General features: G+C 40.5%; 1 protein-coding gene across 1 annotated transcript in view; it reads right to left on the bottom strand.

Moving 5' to 3' along the window:
• Nucleotides 1–4,002: 4,002 nt before the first annotated feature.
• Nucleotides 4,003–17,667, bottom strand: part of LOC127229279 (2,4-dienoyl-CoA reductase [(3E)-enoyl-CoA-producing], mitochondrial) — a 36,821-nt gene continuing 23,156 nt past the window's right edge. Inside the window, exons 6-10 of the mRNA XM_051194348.1 lie at nucleotides 8,248–8,347; nucleotides 6,602–6,674; nucleotides 4,730–4,876; nucleotides 4,261–4,323; nucleotides 4,003–4,168 (exon numbers count right to left, since the gene is read on the bottom strand). Coding sequence (XP_051050305.1) covers nucleotides 4,109–4,168; nucleotides 4,261–4,323; nucleotides 4,730–4,876; nucleotides 6,602–6,674; nucleotides 8,248–8,347 — 443 coding nt within the window. The 3' untranslated portion in view covers nucleotides 4,003–4,108. The remainder of the gene's footprint in view (nucleotides 4,169–4,260; nucleotides 4,324–4,729; nucleotides 4,877–6,601; nucleotides 6,675–8,247; nucleotides 8,348–17,667) is intronic.

The following is a 17,667-nucleotide window of genomic DNA, read 5'->3' as shown; positions in this document are numbered from 1 at the left end:
TTATCTTCTGTTGCTTTGTCTTGTCCAGCTTCAATGTGATAGTTTTTGTTTCATCTAATTATGTATTATTTTGTCGTATTTTTTTAAATGAATGAAAACCTAACCTAACTAGAGTAAAAGTTAACAACTGAACTGTCACTTATGCCTGCTGGGAGAGGAAAAATTCAGTTTTCTCCAATAGAGTGACACTGGGTGTGTCAACCACCCTAGGACAAACCTGACATTCAGTAGTTGACAAACATATAATGAACGCCACAGACTTTTAGTGTGTTTTTATTTGGTATGTTTTTACTTGTTGTTTTGGGTTTTGTGGGTGTGTTTTCTTTGTTTCAGAAGATTTTGTTGTTGTGTTGAGGTTTTGGGTTTTTTTTTTTTTTTGAGAAAAAACTTAAAGTTGGGGAGGGAGAGAAGGGAGGAAGAGTGGGGAAGGACTTGGAGGGGAAGAATACGATCAAAATACATTTAAATTTAAAAATTATTTTAAATATCAAAAATAAGATATAATTAAACAGAAAAAAGGGGGAAGGCCAATAAAAGGTGGGAAGGCCAATTTCTCATTCACGTGTTTCATATTTTGAAATTTTATCTTCCTTCACTTCATAATAACCCCATGAAGAAGATATCATAATCTAGTATTTTGCTGATGAAGAAAGTAGGGCCTAAAGAAATGCCTCAATGGCTGGGAGTACATACTGCTCTTATAGAGGATCCCAGTTCACCCACATGTGAGAACTATAGCTCTCAACCACCTTGAACTTAACAACCCCAGGAGATTTGATTCCTCTCCTGGCTCCTTTGTGTACCCACACATGTGTACAGACACACATACATAAATAAATCTTTAAAAAAAAAAAGAAAGAAAATGAAACCTGAACAAGGTTATATACTGCAAAAAAAGAAATTTTTATTTTTAAATTTTTTTTCAGATATCACAGTATACATGTATCCTGATCCCACCCATCTCCCCATCCCCCCCAACATCCCACTTCTGTCATTGCAATCTCCTCCCCCAAAAAACAAAACAAAATTTAAAAGGTTAAAAAAAAGGGAAGTTGTAGTGTGGCCCACTGTGCCACAGTTTACCCCTTAGTTTTTTCATCTGTACTTGTGTTTATTGCCATGAGCCACTGGTCCAGCTCAAGACCTCTGGCTTCTGCTGACACCAATAATAATGGGCTCTCACTGAGACTCCTCTTGGATATCCTGTCGTCCTGTTACGGAGATCCTCCAGTTTTGGATCTGCAGGTTCGTCCCCTTCATATGTTCCAACAGTTCATAGATAAGATGACCTGCTCACCTGCACTCACACCACCAGAGCCAGCTCCATTTTCTTGTCCAGGCGAGATGTAGGGCCCTCTCCCCTGATTGCTGTAGGGGAAAAGGTGGGGTGAGCTATCCTGCTCTTATACCCCCAGGGCTGGCTCACCTATATCCCCTACAACAGGGTCAGTTCTTGTGTGCTGGCCAGGTGAGGTGCACACCCATGGTGAGGGGTGGGGCCATCATTACTTAATGTGGGGACCAGCTCTCTTGCTGCAGTATTCAGTGAAGGGCAGGAATAGCTATCACACAACCAGTGAGGGGCAGTGCCAGCTTAGCATGATCCTCAGATTTCAATACACATGGTTCCTATGTGGTAACACGGGCCATGAACATCAACAAAGATCCCAGGTACAGCAGGACCACAGACCCAGACATGGCCCTTGACAGCAACTTGGGCCCAGACACCAATCAGGGCCAGAGTGGCAACACAGGCCAGGGTCATGGACCCAGATATGCAACAGTCCTGATGACACCATGGTCCAGGTGCCAGCGCAAACCACTCAGATCAACATGGCCCTGTCAGCAGCATAACCCTCAGACACCCACATGGCCACAGATTATAGCCTTGACCCTGAGCATTCCTGTGGCCTTTGGTGGCAACATGGGCCACTAGACATCAACAGAACCCCTGGGTGTGGTAGAACCACAGTCACAGACATGGTCTTCAGCAGCAACCCAGGTTTGTATGTCACCATGACCGCAGATGGGCATGGCCTCCATGATAGCATGGCCCTCAGCATGGGAGGCTCCTGGTTGAATCCTGGCCACCCCAGCCACAAAGCATGGCACAGAGATGCTGCTGTTGTTCCCTCGTGAGCAAGGACTAGCAAAACTTTGAGAAGTATTGAGGATTTTAAAGCAGAAAATATAGATAAGAGAGAGGTAAGAAGAGCCAGATGTTAGAGGAGGGAAGGCTAGCTGTGTGCACTAAGAGTATGTGCAGGCATCTTACTGGCATCTTACATAAGCTCAGTGGTTGACAATGCAGCAGCAACCATCCAGGGCCTTACTCCAAACCAAACAAGAATCCTGTGTCTGTACTTACTGAATGATAAACATCATTTCTGGACATAATTAACTGTCAGCACATAGACTTCCCATACAGGTCTTACACATAACAAGAAGAAATTCTGGAGTCTTCCACAGATCTATTCATGATAAAAGCTGTTTCCTTCTTTAGCAAGGACAATGGAGGCAATCAGTCATAGCAGTTGCTATGAAAGCAGAATATACTTTTAAAAACACTGGGTCAAAATTCTAACTCTGTGTGCTTAAGACTGTGAATTTCTTTTTATTTGATTCTAATCAAATAATAATAATATTTGTAATAAGTTAGTCAGCCCAAATAAGAAACTTATATTAATATTTTTGTATTGTTTTGTTTTGAAACAGGATTTCTCTGTGTAATAGCCCTGGCTGTGCTAAAATTCATTCTGTAGATCAGGCTGGCCTCGAACTCACAAAGATCCACCAGCCTCTGCCTCCCAAGCCCTGAGATTAAAACCATGGGCCATCACACCTGGCTTTTTTGTTTGTTTGCAAAAATGTTTTATAGCTTTTGTTTTTCTCTACCCACAGAAATCTTTGAATGCTCTCTCATATTATTAATCACTATACTTGCTAACTCTGAAAGCAATATTAATTACTTCTCCCACATCTAAATCCTGTGTAATAACATCTAGCAATGTATCAGACACAATTAGTTTAGAAAACAAGTTATGGAGAAAAGGGTTTATTTGGCTTACATGGAAGTCTAGACGGGAACCCAAATGGGACAAGATTCAGGAGGCAGGAACTGATACAGAAGCCATGGAGGGAAGCTGCTTACTATCTTCTCCTGGCTTGCTCAGTCTGCTTGCTTATAGAATCCAGAACCATCAACCCAGGGATACACCATACCTTTCAGCTGGATCTCATAGAGACATTTCCTCAACTGAGACTCCTTCCTGTCTAATGACTCTAGCTTATGTCAAGTTGACTCAAACTCAGCCAGTTCAGGCAGTTAATGGTTGATGGGGGAAGAGGGTCATTTTCCTCAGTGATATGGCCATTGATAAGCCCGCCTTATGTCAGGAAATAACCTGCCATCCATGCTAATGGAAACAGCCATGAAAGTAAGAGTAGACAGAAAAAAAAAAAAAGGTTCAGAGAGAGAGTAAGAGGGACCAAAGAGAATAATGGGAGAGTGTGAATATAAACAAACCATTTGTATATATGGATGAGGCTGTGGAAAATAATTTTACTCTGTGTGTGTGTGTGTGTGTGTGTGTGTGTGTGTGTGTGTGTGTGTGTGTGTATAAGAATGTTTGGGGGAATGCACATGTAACAGTGCATGTGTAATGTGTAGCAGTCACAGGACAACTCTGGGGAGTTGGTGCTTTCCTACCACGTTGGTCCCCGAGATTGGTCTCAGGTCATCAGGTTTAGCAGCACCTGCCTTTACCTACTGAGCCACCTCACTGACATAAGAATAATTTTTTAAAAATCTTTACTCCTTTTTAGTTCTACCATGTTTTGAAGGCAAGATATCCTGCCCAATTTATTCTTCAGTACACAGTGGCCACTCTTGATCTGGCATGTTGTATGCACTCGACCACTGACTAACCATTTATTAGGGCTGAGGAGCAGCTCAGAGGTAACAGACTATCATACCAGACACCTGAGTTTGATTCCAGGCACTTCAGAAATAATCAAAGCAAACATTTATTAACCCTGAAAACAAGCAGACCACAGTCCATCTGTATTGACTCTAGTCCCTTTTGCTCCAGATGAAGACTAAATGATCTTAGGAGCCTTTTGTCTTCCTGATGAGTCCTTCCATTATGTCCCACTCCTCCTTGGTGACCTGAGAAAGGGAAATGATGTCAATTGTTAAACACACGGTTTAAAGCCCACAATCATGGCTTGTAGTAGTAGTGTATGGAACAAATACATTACCTTCTTTAGAGAGTTGAATTCACCCGACAGAAATACTTCCTCTCCACCATCAAATCTAATGACCTGAAAAAGATAGCACAAACCCTTGCACTCCTTTTGAAAAGTCTCTCAACCATCATCCACCTTCACAACCTAAATGAATGGAGTCTCCTTGGTAGCTTCGATCAAAGCTCAAATTTCAGAGGATAAATCTGAGGTATAATCTAAATTAATGTGTTCTGGTTAGAATGCTCTTTTCAACAACATTCTACCCTTAAAGATCATCTTAAACAATGTCTACCAAGGCAACTTGAACTTAATAAAATTAACTTATCAAGGAATAAATGTTTAAGAGAATAACACATAAATATGTTATTTGCAGCTAACTAAATATTTTAAATCATATTTATATTTAACATTATTAGGACTGATTCCAAAATAGGAGATCCCACAGCAACCCCCCAAAGTGAAGACACACAGCAAGGCTTACCGCCCCATTAATCCAAGAGGCATAATCACTACAAAGAAAAGTGGCTAGATTTGCAAGTTCCTCCACAGTCCCCAGCCGACCACAGGGAATCCTTTCAATCATTTCTTTCTCAAAATTTCCAGTTGGGTCCAAACGGCTAAAGGCACCCTTAGCAATGAAAAATGAAAAATTAAGTTAGTGTTTGTCTGTATGTATAAGATTGTGTGTGTGTGTGCGCGTGTGTGCGCATGTGTGTGTGTGTGCAGGCGTGTGTGTGTGTGTATGTGTGTGTGTGTGTGTGTGTGTGTGTGTGTGTAGATATATTTAATTTCTCAATTTTACCTAAAATACTACTTGTACTATAGTATGCTATTCACCCCTTAGACACTATAAAAAGAATGTCACCAAATTTTTCACATTCACTGTCAGCCAAACTAGGTCATTTTACCTACATGTACCCTTTAAAAGAAAAATATCCATCAAGATTGCTGTTATCTTAGTTTTTCATTTCTCCTATCTCAACAAGTCACTTTTAAAGATCAAATGAACAGAGCTAGAGAGATGGCTGAGTGGTTAAGAGCACTGACTGTTCTTCCAGAAAACCTGGGTTCAATTCCCAGAACCCACATGGCAGCACACAACTGTCTGTAACTCCAGTTCCTGGAACTAGCTTCTCTAGAACAGGCTGGTCTCGAACTCACAGAGATCCACCTGCCTCTGCCTCACAAGTGCTGGGATAAATTATTAAAAAAAAAAAAAAAAAAAGGATGAACAAACAATACATTCAAAAGAGATTACATTGTAAAATGGAGATAGTGGGATTATCATTTCATTGAATAAACTTATTCAAATATGAAATGCTTAAGAGAACTTCCTTTTTCCTCTTGTCTTCAAAAATAAAAATAGAAAAGGGAAAACAGGTCTATTAATTCCAACTCTATCTGAGAAAGAGAAGTAATCACACTGGCCAGTCTGTGCTTTGTTTGTGTCTGATGTGTGGAACACAGCAAGGTGAGAAGGTAAGCTCAATGGCCATGAACTCATGAAAATGAGTTCCTTCTCTTCTAGACCTTTAAGCAGAGGTGATGGAGTTCCTTCTAACACAGGTGAGAGTGCTCCCCCTGGAGGTGCCCGGTAAGCCTGCAGTTCTCCCATGGCAGATTCAAAGCAGCACAGACTAAAGGCCAGGAAAGTTCTGGCCTTCAGCTTCCTTTTTCTCTCTCCCACATGAAATATCTATTACTCAGGTACAAGCATATCCCCACTTCTCCACTATAGGTCCCCTTCTTAGGAAGTACTCTGACACAAAAGCTCTCACATCTTTCCCAATACCTTTGTGGGCACACAAAGAATTCAATGTGGGGACCAAAGAGATGGCTCAGATGTCAAGTGCACTTGTTACACCTAAAGAGGACCCAGTTCAATTCTGGGCTCCTACATGGTGGTTCACAGCATTTACTGACCTCTTTTGACCTCTGTGGCACCAAACATGCACATGGTACACAGAGGTACATGCAGACAAAACACTCACACATAAAATAAAACTGAGTAATTTTAAAAACTTTGAAAAAAATAAAGAAACACAAGGCAAATAAATACATGAAGCAGACGAAGTCTCCTAGTCACTGGAATACAGAAAAGAGGCTTCTGTGACTATAGTTCTTCTGGGACAGTGTGCAGAAGACATCACTCCAACTATATGCTTCAGCCTTCAGTTAGTTCTGCATTAGTTTTATTATACTTTATTAATATATATTTACATGTATGTATATATTCATTCCAGTTTCACCTACTCTTTCTAGGCATCCCTGGAAAGTCCCCACACAGCAGAATGTATCCACCACTCTTTGATTCCTTAACCATTCAAAGTGTTATTAATATGTCAAAACTTACTTTGGTTTTTATAGGCCCCGGCTGAATTATATTGAATCGCATTCCATATCTACCCCACTCAGCTGCAAGGGACCTAAAAATAAATCAAAGGAGATAACATACTAAATTGCATTCTATATCTACCCCCATTCAGCTGCTAAAGACTCCTAAAAACTAAACAAAGAACATTGTGAAATATTGTACTGCATGTTCAAGCACGACTAACCAGTGTTCGCTGCACATTCACTGCCTGCCAGGAGTCATGCCCACAGGTAAGTGCTAGTATTTCTCTCTATGTTTCAAATAGGCAGGTAACTGAGGCACAGAAAAATGAAACCATTTCCTCAAGATCATGGTGCTAATTTGTCAAGGGGGTCTAGGTCATGGCTGCATCTTTACCTCCTCTATTATGAAACTTAACACTTACATTTTAGTGTCTTGAGTCCTACGCCTACTATCTACAGTTTACAAGAAATCTAATATGCCAGGCATAGTGACACATGCCTTTAATCCCAGCACTCAGGAGACACAGGTAGGTGGATTTCTCTGAGTTCAAAGCCAGCCGGGTGGGTTTACATAAGAACTTTGGGCTCATCCCCAGCTTACATTTAGAAAGGCTATTACTTTTTCTTATAGCCTATGAACTACATCAAAATGTCTTCAGGTAGCATCACAAATTTATCAACTAAGCAAGACATGGATTGCACAGGTTTAAATTATTAACACAGCCTTGTTTAACTAGGCTTTACCATAATTGTTAAACTGGGCTTCAAAAGAAATCAGACTAAAAATTCTGAATGTCTTAAACCAAAATACAACCCTAAAAGTGACAATGGAACCTTGTAGCAACCTGTTTAGAAACACATTCAATGGTCTATTTTTCAACACGATCATATTTAATAGATGGCACTGGCACCTGTGTATATTTGCACAAATATGTACTTAACATAGTTGCAAAGGGAGATTTAAGTTACCTTAAAAGATACAAATAATGCAAATAAGGAAGGTAAGAAAGGAGGGGCAAAGCAGACGAGGAAACATATGAAGCTAAAAAGGCAGCTAAGAGTAATGCATTAATGTGTTTTATGTAGCCAAGCAGTGGTAGTGCACACCTTATGTCCCAGCTCTCAAGAGGCAGGTGGATCTCTGTGAGTGTATTGCCAGCCTGGTCTACAGAATGAGTTTCAGGATAGGTGGCTATGTAAAGAAACAAGTTTCAACACACACACACACCCTAACGTGTTTTATATAATAACAGATTTGCATACTCTTACCATGACTTTGTGAAAATGATAAGCCTAGTCAGTCATGGAGTTTGCAGTGCCCATGAGAAATAGCATACTAATTGTTCACAAGTGCAACTGATTTTAGTATAAAACCCAGGAAAATATTCCTCCTGAGAGGTTTATAAAAGGAAAAGTTTTGTACATTATAACCTTAATACACTGTAACTTTGCAACAGATAAGATTCATCAAGTTTCATAAGACTACAGGGTACCTAGTAAGATAGTTTGAAAGCATTAATCAAAGTCCAGGTCATTAAAAGCAGTCCTGTGGCATGTGATCAAACATAGTCGACTCCAAATCAGTCTTTTTTACCTTTCTCTGGATGGAGACCAGAGAACTTTATCTATTTTCAGCAACACAATTAACACGGTAATGCTCACTTATTCATGGCTTCCACGCCTGATTTAGCTGAAGAACTTGGCATTACGAAGCCTGATCCACTCTCAGCATAGACAGTAGTGATAGCAAGAAATGCAGCTCCTGGGAAGTGAAAGGGCACTTTATCAACAAAACAGCCACATCAGTTCCTATCAAAGAAACATGGTTGATAAAAATGGAATCCTGTGCAAAAAAGGAGGGCTTATTCTTCTTTTTAAGTTACTGGTCCTTATCACTGAAAGAGTAATCTAAGAGAAGTGTGACATCTTGCTCCTAATCTTACTGTCTTTGGGATGGCCAGTCTGCACCCTCCTGTTCCTGGCAAGTCAGTACAGAGACTCATCCGTACCCAAGCATTACCTCAATATGAAGAAATCAGAACTAAAATAAAATGATCAACGACTTCTGCCTCTAGACATGGTGAACTGCTATTAATATCATAAAAACTGTACAAAAGACATGATACTGATACTGTCATTGCCAGATACCTGACGGCCAGTAGACAAGGAGTCATCCACAGATGAGAAGCCTAACGTCATCTTAGATTTTCAAAGTTAAAAGCATCTCTGAGACACAGCAGGGCCCAATTACTTTTGATAACTCTTCCTGAGCATGCAATGATGCCCCACTACGCACCTGAGGTTAAGCATCCATGGGATCTGACATAGAGCAACTGTCATTGCAGCTGTGAGCTCAATAGCATCTGGAGACTTCACAGAGGGGTGGGAGACACCAGGATGACAAGCAACTTAATGAATATTCAAGGGAAAAGCTACACTGCCCACCCATTAAACTTAAAGGATGAGTCATAAAATGATCCTGTATTTAGAGTAACTGCTTCCTAAGGTAAGGCTCAACACACTTCCAAGGAAACTTCAAGACTTATACTGAGTTAGGAATGGGAGAAAAAGCAATAGAAAGAGTACAAAAAATGACCTAAAGATACAATTGGCATATAAGCACCTTTATAACACGTAAAAGGAGTTCAAAGAAAGCTAAATGTGGGCCTCTGGGAAAAGGAGTCCATCGTCAAGCCTGAGAACTGGAGTTTGAGCCCTGGACCCACACAGAGGAAAGAGGGAAACTGCCCTAAATGTTGACCTCTGACTTCATGTATTCACTGCAGTATACTTCACACACACGTGCAAAAATGTCCATACTCAAACACAAATAAATAAATGAAATTCTAAAAATAATTAAAAATAGAAACAAATAACACCTATGGCAAAAAAATGTAACATCTGAAATTTTGAAATTAAATCAATAAACTTAGCTATAGAAGATCATCCATGAAGATAAGACAATAAAAACTATCCAATACAAAGTTCACAGGAAAAATTGTTAAAAACAAACAAAAAGCCAGAACATCAAGTGGCTATGAAATATTCTAGCATTGCATATGTGTAATTGTAGTTCTGAAAGGAAGAACTATAGACTGAAAAAAATCAAATCTGGTAAAGCTATAAATTTCCTAGGAGGCGCCACTTGGAGTTCCTGCAGGCAAGATCCTTGACCCCCAAATCCGGGCCCCTGCAAAAGAACGAGGTCTCAGCTGGAGAGCGCCAGTTTCCAGTGAGATCCCACTACCCTGCAAAACCTTCTCAAGTTCCAGCCCAGCCCTCGTCCTCTTCTGCCGGCTATTGGCCAGAGGTGAGTCTGGGCCCAATCGGGGCTCCCTGTCCCCTTCAACCTCTTTACCCCCCTCCCCCGCCTGAACTCCCTGGATTGGCCCCTGATCCTGCTGCTCCTGTCTCCGGTCCCCTTTGAGAGCACCCTTGGAGCTCTGATACACCCCCACCCATCCCAACCTCCAGCCTACCCCCCCCCACCCTGTGCCCTACCCCACCTACGGTCCTGCCGCTCTGGTTGAGCACTGGGACAGAGGGTGGAGCCAACAGTCCACCCTACTTCGGAGACCTCTCGGAGCAACTCCGAACAAAGGAGACCTGACTATCCACGTGGGACCACCTGTAATTTCCACCGGCTTGGTCCCTGACCCCGCCTCCAGTCCTCTGCTGGAGTCCCAGGCCCCTCCCAGAGATCCGCCTATCTCTGCGGGTCCACTTGGAGTTCCTGCAGGCAAGATCCTTGACCCCCAAATCCGGGCCCTGCCAAAGAACGAGGTCTCAGCTGGAGAGCGCCAGTTTCCAGTGAGATCCCACTACCCTGCAAAACCTTCTCAAGTTCCAGTCCAGCCCTCGTCCTCTTCTCCCGGCTATTGGCCAGAGAGAAGCCTCCTAGAGAGCTTGGACCACACAGAGATACAGACATTGAATCTTTGATCCACATAAGCCCATCTGGGAAGGACCATAGAGAGAGGGAAGAGACACCACCAACACCTACAGGAAGAAACTATGGGAAGAAGGCAATACAAGAGAACACCTAACAACAGAAAGACAAACATGACACCACCAGAATCTAGGGAATCTACACCAACTAGAATGGAACACAACAACAAAGCAGAGGAAGCAGAAGGGTATGACTTAAAAATCACCATCATAAAAATGATAGAGGCCCTCAAAGAAGATATGAGAAAATCCCTTAAAGAAATAGAGGAAAAAACAAACAAAAAAGTGGAAGAAATGAACAAATTCCTTAAGGAAAGTACAGAAAGCCAAGAAAAAACAATTAACCAGGTGAAGGAAACGGTTCAAGATTTGAAAACCGAAATTGAGAAAATAAAGGCAACACAAATGGAAGGAAAGCTGGAAATTGAAAAGCTGGGCAAAAAATCGGAAACCACGGACACAAGCATAACCAATAGAATTCAAGAGATGGAAGAGAGAATCTCAGGCGCAGAAGATAAACTAGAAGAAATAGATTCATCGACCAAAGAAAACCATAAATCCAACAAATCCTTAACACACAATATCCAGGAAATGTGGGACACCATGAAAAGGCCAAACCTAAGAATATTAGGCATAGAGGAAGGTGAGGAAGCCCAGCTCAAAGGTGCTGAAAACATATTCAACAAAATCATCGAGGAAAACTTTCCAAATCTGAAGAAGGACATGCCCATGAAAGTACAAGAAGCATACCGAACCCCAAATAGGCTGGACCAAAGAAAAAAGACCCCTCGACATATAATAATCAAAACACCTAGCATACAGAATAAAGAAAAAAATATTAAGAGCAGCGAAGGAAAAAGGACAGGTAACATATAAAGGCAGACCTATCAAAATTACACCTGACTTCTCCATGGAAACCCTCAAGGCCAGAAGGTCCTGGATAGATGTTCTAAAAGTATTAAGAGAACACGGATGCCAGCCTAGGCTACTATATCCAGCAAAACTCTCAGTCAATATAGATGGAGAGAACAAGATATTCAATGACAAAACCAGATTTTCCCAATATGTATCTACAAATCCAGCCCTACAGAAAGTATTGGAAGGAAAATTCCAACCCAAGGAAGGTAACTACGCCCACAAAAATGTAGGCAACAGATAATCCAACTACACCAGAAACCTAGGGTGAAGCAGAACAAATATATTCACAATACCACTGCCAACAACAAACCTAAATCAAACAACCATCAACAATCAATGGTCCTTACTCACCCTCAACATTAATGGTCTTAACTCACCTATAAAAAGACACAGATTAACAGAATGGATACGAAGACAGAATCCATCCTTCTGCTGCATACAAGAAACACATCTTAGCTCCAAAGATAGACATTACCTCAGGGTAAAGGGTTGGGAAAAGATTTTCCAATCAAATGGAAATAAGAAGCAAGCAGGCGTAGCTATCCTAATATCTAACAAGCTAGACTTCAAACCAAAACTAGTCAAAAGAGATGAAGATGGTCATTTCATATTCATCTCAGGAGAAATCCATCAACACAAAGTCTCAATTCTGAACATCTATGCCCCTAATACAAAGCCACCCACATTCGTAAAAGAAACACTACTAAAACTCAAAGCTCATATAAAACCTCACACACTTATAGTGGGAGACTTCCAATACACCACTCTCAACACTAGACAGGACCACAAATCAGAAACTCAACAAAGAAACAAAAGAATTAACAGAAGTTATGTCTCAACTGGGGCTAACAGACATCTATAGAACATTCCATCCAAAGACAAAAGAATATACCTTCTTCTCTGCTCCACATGGAACCTTCTCTAAAATCGACCACATACTAGGAGACATAACAAACCTCAACAGATACAAGAGAATAGAAATAGTCCCCTGTATCTTATCGGACCACCATGCTTTAAAATTGGAATTCAACAACAATACAAATAGCAGAAAACCTGCAAACTCATGGAAACTGAACAATGTGCAATTGCACCACTCCTGGGTCAAAGAAGAAATAAAGAAAGAAATTAAAGACTTTCTAATATTCAACGAGAATGAGGATACAACATACCCGAACTTATGGGACACCTTGAAAGCAGTGCTACGAGGAAGTTCATTGCACTAAGTGCCCATATGAAGAAAACAGAGGATAGTCACATAAATGAATTAACAGCGCAACTGAAAACCTTAGAACAGAGAGAAGCGGAATTCACCCACAGGAGCAGACGCCAGGAAATAATCAACTTGAGGGCTGAAATCAACAAAATAGAAACCAGGAAAACAATACAAAAAATCAATGCAACAAAGAGTTGGTTTTTTGAGAAAATCAACAAGATTGATAAACCTTTATCCAAATTAACGAAAAAGCAGAGACAGAACATGCAAATTAACAAAATCAGAAATGAAATGGGGAACATAACAACAGACACAGAGGAAATCCAGACAATTTTCAAGTCATACTTCGAAAATCTGTATTCCACAAAAATTGAAAATTCAAAGGAAATGGACAAGTTTCTGGATAACTATCACTTACCAAAATTAAATCAAGAACAGACAAACAACTTAAATAGACCTATTACCCGAAATGAAATAGAAGCAGTCATCGAAAGCCTTCCAACGAAAAAAAAGTCCAGGGCCAGATGGATTCAGTGCAGAATTCTACCAGACATTCAAGGAAGAACTAATACCACTACTCCTCAAACTGTTCCACAAGATAGAAACAGAAGGTTTATTGCCAATCTCTTTTTATGAGGCCACAATAACTTTGGTACCCAAACCTCACAAAGACACAACTAAGAAAGAAAACTACAGACCAATATCCCTGATGAACATCGATGCAAAAATACTCAATAAAATAATGGCAAACCGAATTCAAAAATACATCAGAGAAATCATCCACCATGATCAAGTAGGCTTCATACCTGGATTGCAGGGATGGTTTAACATACGAAAATCTATCAACGTGATCCACCATATAAACAAACTGAAAAAGAAAAACCATATGATTATCTCCCTAGATGCAGAAAAAGCCTTCGATAAAATTCAACACCCTTTCATGATAAAGGTATTAGAGAGGTCAGGGATAACAGGAACATACCTAAACATAATAAGAGCAATATACAGCAAACCAACTGCCAACATCAAACTGAATGGAGAGAAACTTAAGCCAATTCCTCTAAAATCAGGAACAAGACAAGGCTGTCCTCTCTCTCCATATCTCTTCAATATCGTACTAGAAGTTCTAGCTAATGCTATAAGACAACAAAAGGAGATCAAGGGCATCCAAATTGGAAAGGAAGAAGTCAAACTGTCTCTATTTGCAGATGATATGATAGTTTACATAAGCGACCCAATAAACTCTACCAGGGAACTCCTACAGCTGATAAACACCTTCAGCAAACTAGCAGGATACAAGATAAACTCAAAAAAATCAGTAGCCCTATTTTTTTCAGACGACAAAGAGGCAGAGAAAGAAATCAGAGAAACATCACCCTTTACAATAGCCACAAGCAACATAAAGTATCTTGGTGTAACGCTTACCAAACAAGTAAAAGATCTATATAATAAGAACTTTGTGACTCTAAAGAAAGAAATTAAAGAAGATACCAGAAAATGGAAAGACCTCCCATGCTCTTGGATAGGTAGGATAAACATAGTAAAAATGGCAATCTTACCAAAAGCAATCTACAGATTCAATGCAATCCCCATTAAAATCCCACCACAATTCTTCACCGACCTTGAAAGGATAATAATTAACTTTATATGGAAAAACAAAAGACCCAGGATAGCCAAAACAACCCTATACAATAAAAGAACATCAGGAGGCATCACCATTCCTGACTTTAAGCTCTACTACAGAGCTATAGTTCTGAAAACAGCCTGGTATTGGCATAAAAATAGACAGGTAGACCAATGGAATCGAATTGAAAATCCTGATATTAATCCATGCACCTATGAACACCTGATTTTCGACAAAACAGCTAAAATGATACAATGGGGCAAAGACAGCATCTTCAACAAATGGTGCTGGCACAATTGGATGAGGGTGTGTAGAAGACTGCAGATAGACCCATGTCTGTCGCCATGCACAAAACTCAAGTCCAAATGGATCAAAGACCTCAACATCAATCCAGCCACATTGAACCTCTTAGAAGAGAAAGTAGGAGGTACCCTTGAACAAATTGGTATAGGAGACCGCTTCTTGAACATAACTCCAGGGGCACAGACACTGAAAGAAACAATTAATAAATGGGACCTCTTCAAACTTAGAAGCTTCTGTAAGGCAAAGGACACAGTTGACAAGACCAAACGGCAGCCCACTGACTGGGAAAAGATTTTCACTAATCCTATATCCGACAAAGGGCTGACCTCCAAAATATACAAAGAACTCAAGAAACTAGTCAACAAAACACCAAATAACCCTATTAAAAAATGGGGTACAGAACTGAAGAAAGAATTCTCAATGGAGGAAATCAAAAAGGCTGAAAGACACTTAAGAAAATGCTCCACATCCTTAGCTATCAGGGAAATGCAAATCAAAACAACTTTGAGATACCATCTTACCCCTGCCAGAATGGCTAAAATTAGAAACACCAGTGATGACTTATGTTGGAGAGGATGTGGAGAAAGTGGAACACTCCTCCACTGCTGGTGGGAGTGCAAACTCATACAGCCACTTTGGAGATCAGTATGGCGGTTCCTCAGGAAAATGGGAATTAGTTTACCACAGGACCCGGCAATCCCCCTCTTAGGCATATACCCAAAGGATTCACATCAATGCAACAAAGACATCTGTTCAACTATGTTCATAGCAGCACTATTTGTAATAGCAAGAACCTGGAAGCAACCTAGATGCCCTTCAATTGAAGAATGGTTAATGAAGATGTGGCACATCTACACAATGGAATACTACTCTGCAGAAAAAAATAATGGTATCTTGAAATTCGCAGGCAAGTGGATGGCACTTGAAGAAACCATCCTGAATGAGGTAACCCAGTCACAAAAAGAGGAACACAGTATGTACTCACTCATATATGGATTTTAGACCTAGATCAAATGATCACCAGCCTATAATTCACATCACCAGAGGAAATAGGATACAAGTTGTATTCTAAGAGATTCATATAAAGTCCCTCACAGAACTGGGAAGGGACAAGTCCCCCAGACCTCAGGTATAGTGGGGGAGGACAGCTAATGGAGAGAGAAGTAGGAGAAAATGAGAGGGAGGAGAGGAAGGCATGTGTGACTAGGAGGATTGAGCCTGGTTAGGAATGGAAAATAGGAAAGAGAGAGAGACAGAGACAGAGAGAGAGAACATAAAAGAGGGAGCCAATATTGGTTTGAAGATAAAGTTGAACACAAAGAAAGGTCGAGGGAACTACAAGACTGCTCCCAACTAACAATCTCAGCTTCCGTGGAAAGGCTATCATAAATGCCCTTCCCGGAGAGTGAGATCAACAACTAACTTCTCCATGGAGTCCTCAACTAATGCCTGTTGAAAACAGGAGCAAACACCCATACATAAACACTGAGTCAAACTAGAACCCAGAAGCAGATGGAGAGGACAAGACCATGCGGTAGAAGTACATAGAGACAGCTTACCTGAACAAGGAGGAGCTAAGGGCCACTAGACTGATAGCTGGGAAGCCAACAGCGGTCTGACTCGGACCCCCTGAATATGGGTCTCAGCCAGAAGGTCTGAGCAGTCTAAGAGACCTCAGACAGTGGAGCCAGGATGTATCCCTGGTGCACAAAAGGACTTTGCAAACATATCCCCCATGGAGGGATAACTGCCTTATTCTAGAGATAGGAGAGAAGCCCTAGTCCCTACTTCACAGGACCTGTCAGATCTACATGACCCCAACTGGATGGCATTCCCCTACATATTGTATTGTGGTGGGGGGTTGGGAGGGGAGGGTGTTTAGAGTGCATGGGAGAGGGTAGAGAGGGGCAAAAGGGAGGGAAGGAGGGAGGGAGGGCTTGGGGGGAGGGAGGGAGGGAGGGAGAGGGAACTGGGATCGACATGTAAAATAATAATAATAATAAAAAAAAAAAAAAAAAAACGCTTTGACTCCAAAATTTAAGTTGAAGAACAAGTTACTGGGGAAAAGTATTTCTATTTTTGTTTCCACAGAAAATGAAAAGATGTGGATTCCTTCCAGACTAATGTGGTTTGATCACACCAGACCGCCTGAAACAGAGTACATGCTGATCCTACATTCCAAACAGCTGGACAAAACAGCCCTACAGACTACAGCTAGGATATCTGAATCTTCTTCGAATCCCCCAAGACAGCGCCCCTTACCAGCAGGAAGTAGTTTGGAAAGAACGACGCCCAAATTCCCAAATATTGTGTATAAATGTTTGTTTTCATTTAATTGGACTTTGTTATATAAAATTAAATAAAAAATACTCTATATGCAAAAAAAAAAAAAAAATTTCCTAGGAGGCAAACAAATGCCAAGAGGGCTAAATAAAAGGCAGAAACTAGGAGAGGGCAAGTAAGGTCACACAAGTAACCATCCTCACCCAGCCCTTGTCCTTGTCAGGGACCACATGGAAGGCAGTGACACCTCTAAGATTCCAAATCAAAAATCTTGTCAATTTTGAATTTCATAACCAACAAAAAAAAAAATGTACTTAAATTGAACGTGCTGTCTTCGGATACACCAATGCAGAGAGAATTCCTAGCCCCTAATCTGCATCAGAATGAATTTAAAGACAGCCTTGAGGCTAAACAAAATTAATACTAGACAGAAATCCAGATGGTCTAAAGAATAACATATCAGAAGTGGGTAAGTATGTAGGTAAACAGAAGGCATGGGTTTTTTGTTTTTGTTTTTGTTTTTGTTTTTTTTTAGTTTTTTGTTTGTTTGTTTCTTTATTGCTTAAATTGATTGTATAAAGTTGGAGTAAAAAGTGACACTACAAGTAAGTAGCAACAGTATCTGGGACATAGTAGAGTCCCAGTAAAGTAAATGAATTAAAAGATGGGAAAGTATTCTAGATTGTGAAAACACAGATTTGTCTACTTCTTACATATAACACTAGATGTGAAAAACTATAAAAGAATAAAATATAGTCTTACAAGACATTTTAATTACTCTTTACCTGAAAAT

This window comes from Phodopus roborovskii, unplaced genomic scaffold (genome assembly GCF_943737965.1).
Source record: "Phodopus roborovskii unplaced genomic scaffold, PHOROB, whole genome shotgun sequence".
Taxonomy (NCBI): domain Eukaryota; kingdom Metazoa; phylum Chordata; class Mammalia; order Rodentia; family Cricetidae; genus Phodopus; species Phodopus roborovskii.
This window is presented reverse-complemented; position numbering and strand designations above follow the sequence as displayed.